The sequence below is a fragment of the Crocuta crocuta genome, unplaced genomic scaffold, assembly GCF_008692635.1.
Source record: "Crocuta crocuta isolate KB4526 unplaced genomic scaffold, BGI_CrCroc_1.0 scaffold518, whole genome shotgun sequence".
NCBI lineage: Eukaryota > Metazoa > Chordata > Mammalia > Carnivora > Hyaenidae > Crocuta > Crocuta crocuta.
The window spans coordinates 3,604,753-3,620,158 of NW_027530514.1; the positions used below are offsets into that span (position 1 = coordinate 3,604,753).

A 15,406-nucleotide genomic window follows, 5' to 3' on the forward strand; every position below is an offset into this window, starting at 1 on the left:
TTTTGAAATAACATAATTCTATTCAATGCATTCTTAGTTCATATTTTTTCATAAACAGAAGTTATTAAATGTGTTCATGCATTTCCATATTTACTGGAAATAGAGTCGGCGCAACTATTTTGCATGCACATTCTTTATGCATATTATAGCTGGGGGGTATTTAGATAGTGAAGAGCAGCCCAGATTATCAGTCATTATGATATCATTCTGTTTTCTGAGGTTTTTAAAATTTTTTTTACTTTTAATCAGACTTAAAATTGTATTCTCTCACTCAACAACAATTTGAGTGTCTATATAGTCAGGTGCTTTATGAAAAGACAGACATGTTGGGGAAAAGCCTACAGTGTGTATATAAAAGACGTTTCTAGAACTGGCATGAACTGTTAGAAACAAGGAAATTTAAAATTAGACATCATTAGTTGAAACTCTGAAGGTCACTGGTTAAAAATACTATTGGTTATAAATTTGCTAGATTCATTTTCCCCTAGAATCAAACAAAGAATAGCATATGTGGATAGAAGACAACTTCCAAAGAATTTAAGAATGAGATTAGATAAAAAACTAAGAAATATCAAGAAATACTTAAATAATTTTTGAGAAAATGAAAAATTAATATTAACATATTTAAAATAAAATAAAGACACATTAAGATATATAGATTTCAGAGAAATACTTCATTAAAATTTAAGAGGATAACTGAAATTCCTCCCTTTAAATTATTTCTTCGTTCCATTGCCATAGTTAGATATCTGGTTATAGGGACCAAGACACTATTTCTTATAAGTAACAAAGTAGAGCTTGCTTTTCAAAATACCCCCACAAAAATTATTTTATTATATAATTGGCTATGACTCTGTTAAGGAGAGGGGTACTTTTATGCCACTTCTAAAAATCGACAAAACAGAAAATTGGTCAAAAGGCAGATTGATAGTATGTTTATAGAAAAAATGTAAATGTTCAGGAGTTTTCCGTTTTCAATTAAGTTATTAAATTATGAAACATAAAATCTTTTGTAGAAGCAATTATCAAGTATATTTCCTGCATATATTCCTTAACAATGATGTTACATTTTAATTTATTTTTATTTGAAGTAGATATTTTGAAATAATTACATTTAATGATGCGTTTTTTAAGATCTCCTCAAATATGTATCTGAAAATTACATAATAAAACATCATATTTAGCATAATTCCAGAAAATCTAGGGTGCAAGCCCTTAAATCATCATTTTTATCCTTATTCTGTCATCCTTCTGCAAAAGGTTAGTAAATTGGATACACCATTCCATGTTAGAAATCATCAATGTGTGTAACCATGTAGGAATTATTTGTTAATATTTCTTATACATTAGCCAATTGCATTTTATGACCTCATCCCTTTTTGAGATAACTATTGAATTTTTATAAGCTAGCAGTAATGGTTTGCTTGAAAAATGTTTTATTTCTTGGTAATGAGGAACATAAATGCAGAAGCACATAAAGGATAAATGCAATTCAGCTTCTAAGAGTAAACTAGTAGCTGGATGTCTTGTTGACCTGTGTCAGAATTTAATTTAGCACACTAGCACATCAGGGCAAAGAAAGATGCTTTACCATAAACTCTAGCATTTCTGGCTAGAGTGTTTTTTTCAGATGACTAAAACTCTTACACTCTAAGATCTGAACAATTTTATTCCTAAAGCAGCCCCCTATGATCTTTGAAAATCTAAAATAAAAGAAAGTAAACTAAATTGTCCCTGGATATTCTATATTTTCCTAAAAAGAAGAGGGCTTGGTTGCTTTCCTGCCAAACTTTCTGACTTGCAGAGTGATCCCCTGTAAGGAAGGGGGTGCTGCTTTGGGAATGACAGAACACTTTTCTGTCACTTTTTTGTCCCCTCCAGGGACAAAAATGAATGAGTCACCTCGTGATGGGAAGCCAGATTCTTTTGAAGGGAAAATGATAGGCTCCAATAGTGATCTAAGAACTTAAGAATGTATAGTAGGGGATATGGAACTGAGGCAGTGGGATATTCAAGGTTTAGTACCACACGTTGTCATTATTAACAGAAGATAAAGTATGAAGAAGAAGGGTGAGAGATATTCCTGAAAGGACTTATGGGGAGGGAATCAGAAACCTCTCTTATGTCTAACTAAGAACCCTGGAATGTATCTCTGATTAAATGTGAAACCTTTGAAGGGGATTAAAAAACAATGATCAAGGAATCATGGTTTGATTTGAATCTTAGAGAGATTAATTGAAGAATGGAAAGCAGACTATGGGGAAGCAAAACAGGGCATTTTGGAAGAAAGCTATTATGATTGCCACTATAAGACTATTTGTGATTGGGCTGGTAGGGATGAGTGACGGATAGCTCGCTGACATCTCCAAGCTTCGGTGAGAAGGTGGATGGGGATACTCCCAATAGATAACGAATCAGAACTACATACAGAGCACTGACCAGTCCCACCTTACTGCATGCTGAGTACATCTCTGGACCACTGAGTTCAAATTATTCGCAACTAGAGCAATTTTCAGTGTCCCAAAAGTTAACAGGAAAAGTGTTTTATAAGTAAGTCTATCCTTTTAAAAAAGTGATACTTTTTAACATGATATTTTTTGATAGATGTTATCTTTGTATCTATTATATTACATATGTTATATCATGTATTTATTTAGATTTTTTTTAAATGATTCCTCTATAGTTTTTAAATTAAATCTCATATTCACATGGTACGTTTTCAGTTTGGCTAAGCTCATTCTCATTTACTATCACGGTATAGTACAGAAAAAAATTAACTTAAAGCACTATCACTGTATGCATATTTATTGAAAGAAATAAGTTAATGTGATAGTCCATAAAAATAATAATACATTCTATACCCAAATGGAAAGTAAAAGGATAAATAAGTGGTTGATTGGCCAAAACATTTCAATACACGAACAATGGGTAAATCCATGAAATACCTGCTTTTTTCATAAGGCACTGGCATCTGGATAATTCTGACAAATCCTTATCACATTTATATTCAACTGAGTTGCATGGTCTCAGGGTTTACTAAAGATTTACGTGGGGTAAGAGAGAAGTACTTTTGTATTTTATACTGTTTTACTTACCATTATGTTCATACAGAATTTTTTAGAGAATCTATAAATATCAAAATAAATGCTTCTGGTCATGTTTTTACCATTTACCTACTGATATACATCTACAGTTATTCTAGAACTTTTTAGTTTAAAGCAGTATTGTATACATACCTTCCTAAAGAAATATCAAAACTGACTTTCATAATGAAATGATTCTACTAAGACATGCATATAGTGTTTACAATAGTTTCTAAAAATAACTATTCTTCCATACTAACTCTTCCCTTAATATTTTAGCTTTTTTCTCAGGCACAAATAAAGATACACAGAAAATACTTTTAATGTTTTCCTAGGATATTGATTATCATTAAAATCAATGAACATACACTCAAACTTGTTTCCATAAGTTATCATTAGTCCTGAAGCCCAAATGGCATTCTACAGAGAAAACTAGTGTTAGCCTTTTCAAAGCAGTGCTTCATATACCTAAAACAATTAAGACCATGTTAACTCAAATGTAGGCTAAAGCTGAATATAGAGGGTAGGCAATAAATGGGCAACCAACAGGTACATCTATTTCAGAGCATCAAGCCTTATGTTCTCTTGGCCTCTTTGTTTTTCTTGCAAAAGGGGATTCTGGGAACATGATTTCTAAGGTATTTTTAAGCTCTAAAATTACATTTTTTTTCTCAGGTCAGAAGATGGACCATGATCATATGGATTATCTCTCAGCAGATGAAGAGGCCTAGAGGACCTGACCGAAGCTTGACTGCTAGGTCTGTACATAGACACACATGCACTGGAGTCTATGTAAAATAGAGTGGTAGTTGGCTTCTAAATATTTTCTGAAGTCAAACAATGTTGAACAGTTAACTTAATCCACATCTGAGCACTAAACTGAGGTTACTTTGTATGTGAGGTCCCAGATTGCCCAATATTTTTTTTAAATACATACATCTATGCCATAGCTAGCATCTATATTGGAAAGGGATTTTTTTAGAAGATTATATAGCTCCCAAAGGTATTTGGGAATAAATGAATTCAGGTCATTCAACAAACGTTAAACGGACACTTACTACATTTTAGATAGATTCTAAATGTGTATCTTGTACATAACATATGTAGTTAGATTTTTTAAAAATCCCATCTGAGCCTCTTCCTTTTAATATAGAATTAAACTCACTGACATTTATTGTTATATTTATTAAAATGTTAAAATTATTTATTCCATCTATGTTAGGGTTTCCCTTAAGCAAGTATCTTATATTTTCTTCATTTATCTCTTTCCTAATATGTTTGGATAGATAGGATCCAAAATATTTTCCCTTCTAGATACATTACTTCAATTACTTAAGTATTCTATACTAATTTTGTCACTGGTACATAAAAATATTTCCAAATCTATCAATATCTTTAGTGAATCAGTATCTGTATTCTTTCCCAAAGACAAGAATTTGAGTGTGTTGTCCTTTGTCCTCTACCTTGACACTCATATGTCATTTATTTCCCAACTTCTATATTTACACACTGTGTTTCAATAATTTAGACTGTACCATTAGTTTTGTTTGTAGATTTTCTTTGACTTGTTTTTTTTTTTAACTATCATCTTTTTGTTTTGTTTTGTTTGTAAACAGAGAAATTTATTTTTCACAGTTCTGGAAGTTAATCTCCAAGGTCAATGTGCCAGCATGGGTAGTCTCTCAGGGCTCCTTTCCTGGCTTGCAGATGGGCACCTTCTTGCTGTGTCCTCACATGGTGGGGGAAAATATAAGCTCTCTGATGTCTCTCTAACAAGGGCAATAATGCCCTCATGAAGCCCCCACCCACCCAAGGCCTCATCTCAGACCTTATCTCCCAAAGGCCCAATCTCCAAATCCCATTACATTAGGGGTTAGGGCTTCAATATATGAATTTGGTTTTTAATTTTGTTCCAGTATATCCTGTAACAGAGAAGTATCTAAAATTTATTTATCTTGCCCTCACACTTGAATTTTGGTTTTGCTAGGCCTAGAAATTTAAGGTCAAGAGGGTTTTTCTCTCCCTAAACTTCCACACTGAATCCCAGGATCCAGTATTGCCTCTGAGATGTCTTTTGGCAAGAGAACCTGCTTTTCTTTCTGGAAGCTTTTCCGGCATTTTTTCTTTTTATCCTCGAAGTTCTGAAATTTTACCAGTATGTGTCTTTTCCATTCAGTTTTCTTGGTATTCCATGTTCGCTTTCAATACAAGGACTGGCACTTTAGCCTAAGTGCTCTGAATGAATGTGTTTTCTCCTGAGCCAACGTTCCCTCTGGGTTTTTTTTTTTTCATGTTTGTTTTGGAGTTTGGGAATTACGCAAGATACACTATGCTTCCATCTCAATCCCCTACATATTCACTGAGAACTTTCTCTGGGAAAAATGAACCCCCGATTTTAAAGAGTAAGTGCACAACATATTTCATTCTCTGAACACTTCGTTCTCTGAACACTTCTTTTCCTACTTATGGAAACCTTTCCAAAGAGTCCCCTCTAATTCCTCACTTCCCACTCACCCCACTATGTCAGGCAATCTGACTTAAACCTCCTTCCCCTGAATGAAACTGCTCTCTTGAAAGTCAGCTGCCTCTTAAAAACTGTCACATTCATCTTGATTCCTTCAACATTTGACACCCTCCCACCCTCTCCTATCCCACAACTTTTCTTAAAATGCTCACCTCCCTTGGCTTTCAAAGCTGACAGTTTGAACTTCTTCCTCCTCCTGACTGCTTTTCTGCCTCCTTCGTTGCCTTAGTGATGCTTCATTCCCTAATGTGAATTTTCCCACAGCTCTTTTCTCAACATTCTTTCCCTTAAAAGTTCCAACCTTTCCTAGGCAAAGCTATCACTTTTAGGCAAACAACTATCTGTCTCTCACTCCCATGGTCTGATCTACATCTTCCCGGCCACCTGCACTACTGTATCACGTAGATATTTTGCTGGCAAACTTAGCATTCATGAAAACAAGCTAATCATTTCCCTTATGAGAGCTGTTCCTAGCTATGCATTTCACATTTATCTTTAATAAACAATACAGTGCTCAAAATAAATAGTTCATGAATAAATAAATAGCAAAATAAAACTAAAAGCTGACTAGAAATACTGCAGAAAACTGTCTTAGGTTTATCAAAATATCTTGATGGGCCAGTTTGGTTATGTAAAAATGGGCCCTAGGGCCTGATCTGGAAAGGTGAATAACATAATAACAAAATAATAATTTGAAATTTACTGAAGCTGCCAGGGACAAAAGGTGAGGCTTACTGGGGACCATAAGAAAAGGAGGGGTGGTGAAATTAACAAATCTTGGGAGAAAAATAAAGAGAACTACCCATAAAAGTGGATGAGACCAGAGGAGAAATCAGAAATTTCTTGAGAAAGGACTATCAGCAGCAATTTTAATAGCAGTGATATTAAGGTTTAATGTATGTACTAAGCTGGGATGAAATACAATCCCTCTCCACTCGAGCCAGCTTTTATTAAAAGCTTACTTAACCTAGAGATATTTAAAAGAAGATGATGAAAGAAAAAAGAAGATTAATTTCATTTTGAGATTTGCAAGGGACAGAATAGAAATAATCTACCCAGAAGCAAATTGCAAAGCAATGGTGTATAATATAGCTAAAATACATGTATGAGTGGATAGGAAAATATATCAGAAATACATGTAGCCCATCCTTCAAAGAATCTTCAAGAAAATTAGAGAGATCTTAAATTTCTAGCTCTAAATTATGTGGCAGAACTAACCTAGGGCTTGTTTAAAAATTATAATAAAAAGAGTCCTCAGAAGGCTGGAGAGCTTGAGAGCATGTTGTAGATAGACAACTCCAGGATTATAAGTTGACATTCTTAAACTGGTCTCTGGGCAGCTTGTGTCAGTGATGTCCATTAAACATGGTCCTTCTGCTGAGTTTGTACTTTCTGCACCATATGTTAATCTTAACATAATTTACAAGGGGTCTAGAGTTGTGTACTCTATGCAGCTGCTGGCCAAGTGGCCAAGAATAGGCAAAGGAGGTTAAGGATGGCATCTCTTACATGCTAAATCCGTCCCTATTTCAGCGTAGGGGTTTTCCTCCTCTCTCACCACAAGGTCTGTAGGTAACACTAGCCCTGATTACCCAAGTTTTGTGAACCTTCCCACCAAGACTTAAGTGCAAGAAACAATTAAGATTTTGGTTCTCCGTAGGGAAACAATGTCTCTTGTGTTTTAATTTATTTTTAAAATATTTTAACTCCTGTTTTCCAGTTAATTATAATCTTTCTTTAAATCTATATAGTCCACATATTATTATATTATTCCTTTGTCTGAGGTTTGTATCAGAGTGTTTGTTCCCACCTGGGATACACCTGACTTAACACATTTTGTTTTGGGTTTTTTTTTTAATGTTTTATTTATTTCTGAGAGGCAGAGAGAGACAGCATGAGCGGGGAGAGCCAGAGAGAGAGGGAGACACAGAATCTGAAGCAGGCTCCAGGCTCTGAGCTAGCTGTCAGCACAGAGCCCTACGTGGGGCTCAAACCCAGGAACTGTGAGATCATGACCTGAGCCGAAGTTGGACGCTTAACCAACTGAGCCACCCAGATGCCCCTTAACAAGTTTTTTTTAAAAGGGTATACTGGGTTTTTTTATGACTATGAAGTTTGATGAGTCAACATAGTAAAATGGTTGTGACAAATCTCAATTTAAGCTTTGGTTGCATTTTTTAAAGTATTGAATTCAGAACTTTTGGACTACTTAGCACTTAGCTGTGGTTGTCATTATTTTAAAGAGAGGAACACTGGGAAGCCTGGGTGACTCACTCAGTTAAGTGTCGGACTTCAGCTCAGGTCATGATCTCATGGTTCCATTCATGAATTCAACCCCCCTTCCCCGCCCTCCTCCATTCCCTCCCGTGGCGCTATGCTGACACTCAGAGCCTGGAGCCTGCTTCAGATTCTGTGTCTCCCTCTCTCTCTCTCTGCCCCTCCCCTGCTCCTGCTCTCTCTCTCTCTCTCTCTCAAAAATAAATAAACATTAAAAATTATAATAAAACATTAAAAAAGGAATAATTATAAAGTGAAATATGTGGAAAGAAGAGTTCTCAGAAGATGAATGTTCTCAAAAATTATAGTTTAGTGTCAGGCTTATTTCAGAAATAAATTTTTGAGGGCCCATTGATAACGCACTTCAGAGAATTGAATCTAGTAAGAACCCTACAGAAAGCTTAAACTTCAGTATAGACTTATAAGTGTTATAAGTGCCATACAAATAGATTCTTATTAAATAAAAATAGCCTGAGAATATTTAGCTTGGATAAAAAAAAGAAATGGTCCTTTTCTTTGCTTATTTGGAAACTTGTCACATGGTAGAAGTATTATAAATAAAGTAACTCTGTTATTTTTTTTTTTTAGTTTTTTTTTTAATTTTTTATTTTTATTTATTTCTAGGAGAGAGAGAGAGAGAGAGAGAGTGAGCAGGGGAGGGTCAGAGAGAGAGGGAGACACAGGCTCTGAAATAGGCTCCAGGCTCTGAGCTGGCAGTCAGCACAGAGCCCGACGCGGGGCTCGAACCCACGAACCGCGAGATCATGACCCAAGCGAAAGTCGGACGCTTAACCGACTAAGCCACCTAGGCGCCCCAATAACTCTGTTGTTTATTAAGAACTCAAATTCATAGGAAGGATTTTCTAGCAATTTGAGAGGCATAAAAAGAATGGGTGGCCATATGAAGTGCCAGGCTTCAGACCACAGGAAATGCTTAAGCAGTGGCTGTGTGACTAATGATATTGTAGAGATAATTCCTACATGGATCTATCACTGATTCCTAGAGTCTATGATACTTCTCTTTCCCTGAATCCCATATTCTCTCAGTTTTCAACTCCTGTCATATCTCCGTCACAGCATGTTCCAAATATGTCAATGTCTTTCCTCTCTACCCACTCTCCTCCAAACCCCACTATCTCTAGCACTTGAACCATTGCAATAGTCTCCTAAGTGTCTACCCCTCCACCCCTTTCATCTTTCCACCTGCTTACAATCCATTTTCCACACAGCAGATCGATCCTTTAAAAGGTAAAACACATAATGTAAATTCTCTTCTTAAAGTCCTTTTATGTCTTCCCAATTCTTAGAATGAAATTCATATTCCTTATCCTTGCTCTTATGAAAAGTCCTATACATTTGGTCCCAGCCTACATCTCCAGCATCATCTCAAATCCTTCTTCTCATTACTCACTATGTTCCAGCCACAATGGCCTTCTTTTAGTTTCTTAGACTCACATGGCTTATTTCTCCTTTGCGTTGATTTAACTGGGAAACTCTTCTGATATTTGCATGGCTGACTTATTCTTGTCATCTTTATCTAAGCTAAAATTTTACTTTCTTCAGGAGGCTCTAATTGACCACCAAATACAAAGTACATATACGGTTATTTTCTAAGACCTGATTTTAATTCTCTGCACAGGATGTATCAATATCAGTTTTTTTTCTTGTTATGTTTAATAACAGTATCCTTAAACCCACTAAAATGTGACCTTCATAAGAACAGCAATCTTGTCTATCTTGTCCCACAGATGGTATGTGCTAGTATTTATTTCTCTTTTTTGTAGGGGGGGAATCCATTTTTATTTCCCCAACTATGACTCCTGAAATGAAGGTAAGCTTCCTTTCCACTGCTTCCCAGAGCCATTGAGAGAAATTTCCCTAGAACTCTTTTGAAACAAATAGTAGTCTTTGAGGATACAGGCTTTGTGTAGTGGATTGATTTAGCTCCCCAAACTTACACAGGCCAAGGACACTCTCTTCTCTATGAGGTATCACTGAAATCCAAATTCTCAGCCAGAACTCATAACTGTGCAAAATAGTTAAAAGCCCCCAGCTCACCCTTAGTATTTTGTCTTTTATCTTTTATTGTTGCAAGTGTCTTTTATGGACACCCATACATTTCTCTCTCTTTTTAGTTTGACTTATTTTTCTGTCTTGACATTTAATCCACACTTTCCATGAGTTTTTAGCAGATCTGGGATCCACTCACATATCAGCTCATTGTCATTTTGCTAAAATTCTTTCCAATGAGTTAGACACTATAATTAAGTGCTATCTTTCTTATGAGTTAAGTTCTATTGTTAGACCCATTTTACATATGAAAAGTATGAGGTTTCACAAGGTTATGGCATTTGTCCATCATTTTACAGCTAAGATGTGTTGGGTCTGAGACTCAAAAAATCATACCTAATTATTGCTCAAGCCATTTTCTCACATGTAAAGCCATATAGTTAATAGGACCACTACAATCTTTTTCAACTTTAAAATTAATTTTATCTCCTTGCACTTTGCATGGTTTACTTCCCTAAGTTGGAATATGTAGCTTTATGGTGTTAACCATGGTAGAATATAGAATCAGACTAACACATGCTCCAAGTTTTTATAATCTCAGCTGCAGGTCCCTTCCAACTGCTTTGTAGGTTTTCCTTGGTACTCCATGGGAAGAAAAATATGCTAAATTAAGAGCCTCACAATGTGAATTGATATTAAGATGCTCTAAAAAAGAGCAAAATCTTACAGTGTCATTAACATGAGGTTGGATATAATGGAAATATGTTAATGGTGAGTAATGTATCATACTGCTTCTTCCCTAATGCTTTCACCCTTGGCAACAGATGTCTTTTTAATTTTGCCTCCACTAAAATTTCCTTTATTGAGCATAAATAAGAAGATGCATTTATATTTTCAACGAAGGATTTAAAAGTGTGAGTATCAGGCCACATTAGATTCACTCTAGAGGACACGCATAAAAAAATCAGAGAAATTTATATATTCAATCCTTAAGTTCCTGAAACTGAAAAGGCATTATTTTTCATATCCTCTGCAGATTGTAAAGGTTTCCTGATTCTAATTCTAATAAAAGGATAAAATTCTCACAACAGTACTCAATTCTTCTCAGTAAATGGCTGAGAAAGAACTGAACTCCTTTACCAGACAAGCAATCTGTTAATTACTCATAAAGGTCACAACTGAATCACACAAGAATTTAATTTTTCTGTGTAACAGTGCTCTATGTTTTTCTCAAACCCTATGATTTCAGAGAACCAGAATTTCCCACTACCTCAAAACACTAGGTTGACCTCAAAAACAAATCTGGAAAAAATATCCCTGCAAACATTAAAAACTGAAACACAAACAACTACCAAATGATGTTTGACATTTAAGAATGACCTTTGTGTAGCAAATAAAGTCATTTTCCAAAAAGCCAACATTCAAACTTTCCCAGAAACAATTTGCAAATGAAAAGAGATCACCAGCTAAAATAGTAATTACTAGCCATAAACCTTTCCTTTTTTGCAAACACCATTGAAATCAGTGAAGTTAAATGTCCAGATTAAGTAGAAATGCTCCATCAGTTCTCCCATAACTTTTTCAATACTGCTGAATCAGTTTTGATAATGCTACTGAATGAACATTTTCTTTTTAAGTTTTAAATCTCCCTCTCTTGCAGCCTCCCCTACAGATGGAAAGATCTTAAGTTAGCATCCAGAGCGTATCACTAAATTTAGTGACAGAGACATCTAAACAAAGATATGGTTTGCTGTCTCTTGACCCCAGGTTTTGCCCTCCAAATCTCACATTGATTCTATAAAAAACAATCTCCAGGCTTTAAGTGGCAGATTATTTGGAAAAGGGTGGTTAGAAGCATTTAAAACCCACCCTAAGACCAATCAGTAAGCAGTATCAACAAATACATTAACACAATTAACATAAAGTGATCCTATGAACTTCCTATGAACTTAGAGCCTAATGTGTGTCAATATATCCTTTCTTTTGTGCTTAAGTGAGCACAAATGTTAAGTGTGCTTAACATTTCTTCAGCACTTATTGCGTCCCTACCCTTTGGTAGAAGAAGTTTGCTACCTCATTTATTTATCTGTGAAATAAGAGGAAGTGAAGGAAAATGTAAAAATATATCCAGTTACACTGTCAATTAAAAAGCTGAAATTGAAAAGTAGGTATGTCTGTGTTCAAGACCGATGTTCTTTGTTTTACAATATTAAAGGTAATGCACAAAGGCAGGGGATCCTTCACCCATGCAAAAGTGATTCAAACTCATTACAGAAAAAATATATGTATCCCTACTCCACTACCAAAAAAATTCTTATTACCACTGTTTTCTGTTTTAGACTCATTTTGGGGGAGTGGCATATGTCATAATATGTTATGATGCCTCCTTGAGAATTTGTGCCACAAGTTAACTAATAGTGCAAAGATTTCACTGTTGAAGACAAATTTACCGAATTAAAATCTCCAATGTCTCCTAGGGACAGAAGGGAAGTTTTAACCATGGAGAGTCATCCCAAGGTAGAGTATTGACAATTTTTTTTCCAAAAGAAGAAAAAGAGGAGGTTCTTGGGGAATCACTGGTAAATTTAGGGGAAAATAAAACAATTTCCTGATTGGACATTCACTTAAATCACCAGGCTTGCTTGCTAGCTCAGGTGCTGTCAGATAAAGAGGAGACAGCACCAGTGGGAAATGCTTTTATGAGACCATGTCAACTGTAAATACAGGAGTGGGTTAGTATCTGCAACTGAGAAAAGGGGATGGGGATTTGGAAAACTTCGGGATTTACAGATAAAGAGATTTAGAAGGAACAGAAAAGTTACACTCTGTCAGCAACCAACAAGTCACAAATGGAACTTATGACAAATTTATGACTCTGCTTTGAGTTGAAGGTGAGAGTGAAACTTCTCAATGGAAATGTTAACAGACAGACTGAGAAAATCAGTATGAGGGCACAGTCTTACTGACTTTTTACTGTAACAGGAGGTTAGGTGAGGTCTACAAGTAAATGAGGACCTCGAATTGCTTTTGTAGAAAGCCCACAAATTGGGGTTTGAAGACGAAAGCAGAACTTTGAAATAAGATGAAGAGATATAAAGTAGACAGAAAACCTGGGAGTATTTCAGGAGAGTGTGTCATCAGAAAGAACAGCTGAAAACATTCAATGAAGAGAAGGAATGTTTTGGGGATTCAGAAGGTTAGGAGATTTGGCAATTAGGTAGTCATTGCTGACCCACAAAAAACAACTAATTTCCCAAAAAGATAAAAATGAAGTAAACTGATTAGAAACAGAAAAGCCTTAGAATTGATCATTGATGAATAAATCCAACAGATGTGTCTTTTTGAGACTCTAACAAATACATTGAGGAAATAAAAACCATGTAAAATTAAAAGGACAATAACTACCTAATTCACTGATTTTAATATTAAAGAGACTATTATTATATTTATAAAGATTAGTGTTTCTTTGAAAATAATAATTTTCAGTAAAATTAGTAATAATAACTTAAGAAGCAGGAGAAACATTTAGTTGTCCAATAAACCAAGAACACAAAAAAAGCTGTTAAAGAACTATATGCAAATAAGGACCATATTCATATACATTGGGGTGGGATTTACTCTTAAACTTTTATAACAAACTCATTTTCTGATATATACCACATGTTCTAGAACTTGAAAATTATGAAAAGCTAAAAAAAAATTAGGAAAATTTGGAAAACATGGATAGCAAAAATAATGACAAAGATGGTTAAAATTAAAAACCATAAAGTAAAATAATTTATATAACAATTCTAAATAAAATACTAAGAGGAAATTAATAGTGCATAAAGGAAAAAAAATCTCTCACAACTAACTAGGGTCCATTTAAGAAATTAAGTATGTATTAATGTCAAATCTTAATAGCAAATAGAACTGGAGAAGCATGAAATTTACCTTTTCCTAATTAAAATTATTTTAAAACTAGTAATCCTTGATATAGTTAGTAAAACAAGTCTCAATCAATAGTCCTATCATACGTAGTAATGAAACTCTACAGACATCCTCATAAGTAATAAATACAAAACAAGGATGCTCATAAAAACAATAATTATTTTATACTGGTTTGGAAGTAGATTCGATGCAATTAGACCCAAAACATTTATACAACAGACAATAATGGGAAAATAAACAAATTGTTTCTTTTGTAGACAACAGAACTATTTAGCTGGGAAGACCAATTTTATAACTGGTAGAATTAATAAGAGTTCATTATGCCTGAATATGTGATAAAAAGTACTTAAATTAATAGTTTTGTTACATCAACAGTAAAATTATAATTTCTAAAAGCGTACTGAAAACAAAGTGTGAAACAGGCAATTAATTTAACACTAAATATTCAAAGCCACTTGAAACAAAACTACAAATCTTAATCAGAATTATTGAGTGTGTCAGACACTGTGCCTAGTGCTTCAAATATTATCTCATTTACTCCTTACAATTATCCTTTGTTTACATTTTATGTTCCTTTGAAGTTTAGAAAAATGAAAAACTTGCACAACGTCTCACAGTTAAGTGGCAGCGAGAGGACGAATGCAGTGAAGGAAAAGAGGAAGGAAAATGAGATAGAAAGAGATGGTGATGACACAGGCAAATATTCACAAGTATGACAGACTTTCCTGTGAGAGATGTACAGTACATAGTAAAAGATTTGGCTTATCAGAAACATCATAAATACAATCTAAGAGTTAATTTAAAAAACAGAAGATATTTGTGGCAATGTTACCTGTACATATAATTAACAGACCAAAAAGATGATACTAACAAGCAAGCTCACTCCACTAGCAACCCAAATAAGATGAACTACAATGAGAATAATTATTTTAGTCTATTAGATTACCAAGAGTTAAAAGTTAGAGGATACTTTTAAGAGCATAATAAAATGAGTGCTCAAGAATGCTATTGGAATCTAAACTATTTCAAAACTTTGCCTTTAGCATTTTGGCAACTTTTACTAGGAACTTTACAACTGTCAATATCCTTTGACCCAGCAATTCTCCTTTCCTGAATATATCTGATTAAAAATAGTAGAGATGTGGTCAAACATGTATGACCAAACGTTTATTGTAGAATCACCTGTAATAACAAACAATTAAAAACTAAAGAACTAGTAACTAATGAATTTAATGCAAAACTTGAAAATCATTTTCAAAGAAATCTTAATGGCAAAAGCCAATATTCTTGCTACATTTATAAGCACAGTAAAAGAAAAAAAACCTAAAAGGAAAAAAACACAAGCCCACAGTATTTATTTTTGTGAAATTACAAATAATTTTTGTGTCTTTATAATTCATTGTCTTTTGTAGGTTATCCATAATGATTATAGTATTTCTAAACATCAGAAACAGAGCATTTTTAAAAAATGGTGTTTAGCAGTTTCTCTAAAAATAGGGAGGGAAGCTAAATGCATGTATTTAAGAATAGGTGGTGAGAAAATGAAGGCCATGGTCAAGTTCCTTCATTCTGTAACTGAAAA

The 15,406-nt window shown here is 34.4% G+C and overlaps 1 protein-coding gene across 1 annotated transcript in view; it reads right to left on the bottom strand.

The window, feature by feature from the left end:
- Positions 1–9,481, bottom strand: part of ADGRB3 (adhesion G protein-coupled receptor B3) — a 453,898-nt gene extending 444,417 nt beyond the window's left edge. The window contains exon 1 of the mRNA XM_077767234.1: positions 9,439–9,481. Coding sequence (XP_077623360.1) covers positions 9,439–9,481 — 43 coding nt within the window. The remainder of the gene's footprint in view (positions 1–9,438) is intronic.
- Positions 9,482–15,406: the final 5,925 nt, after the last annotated feature.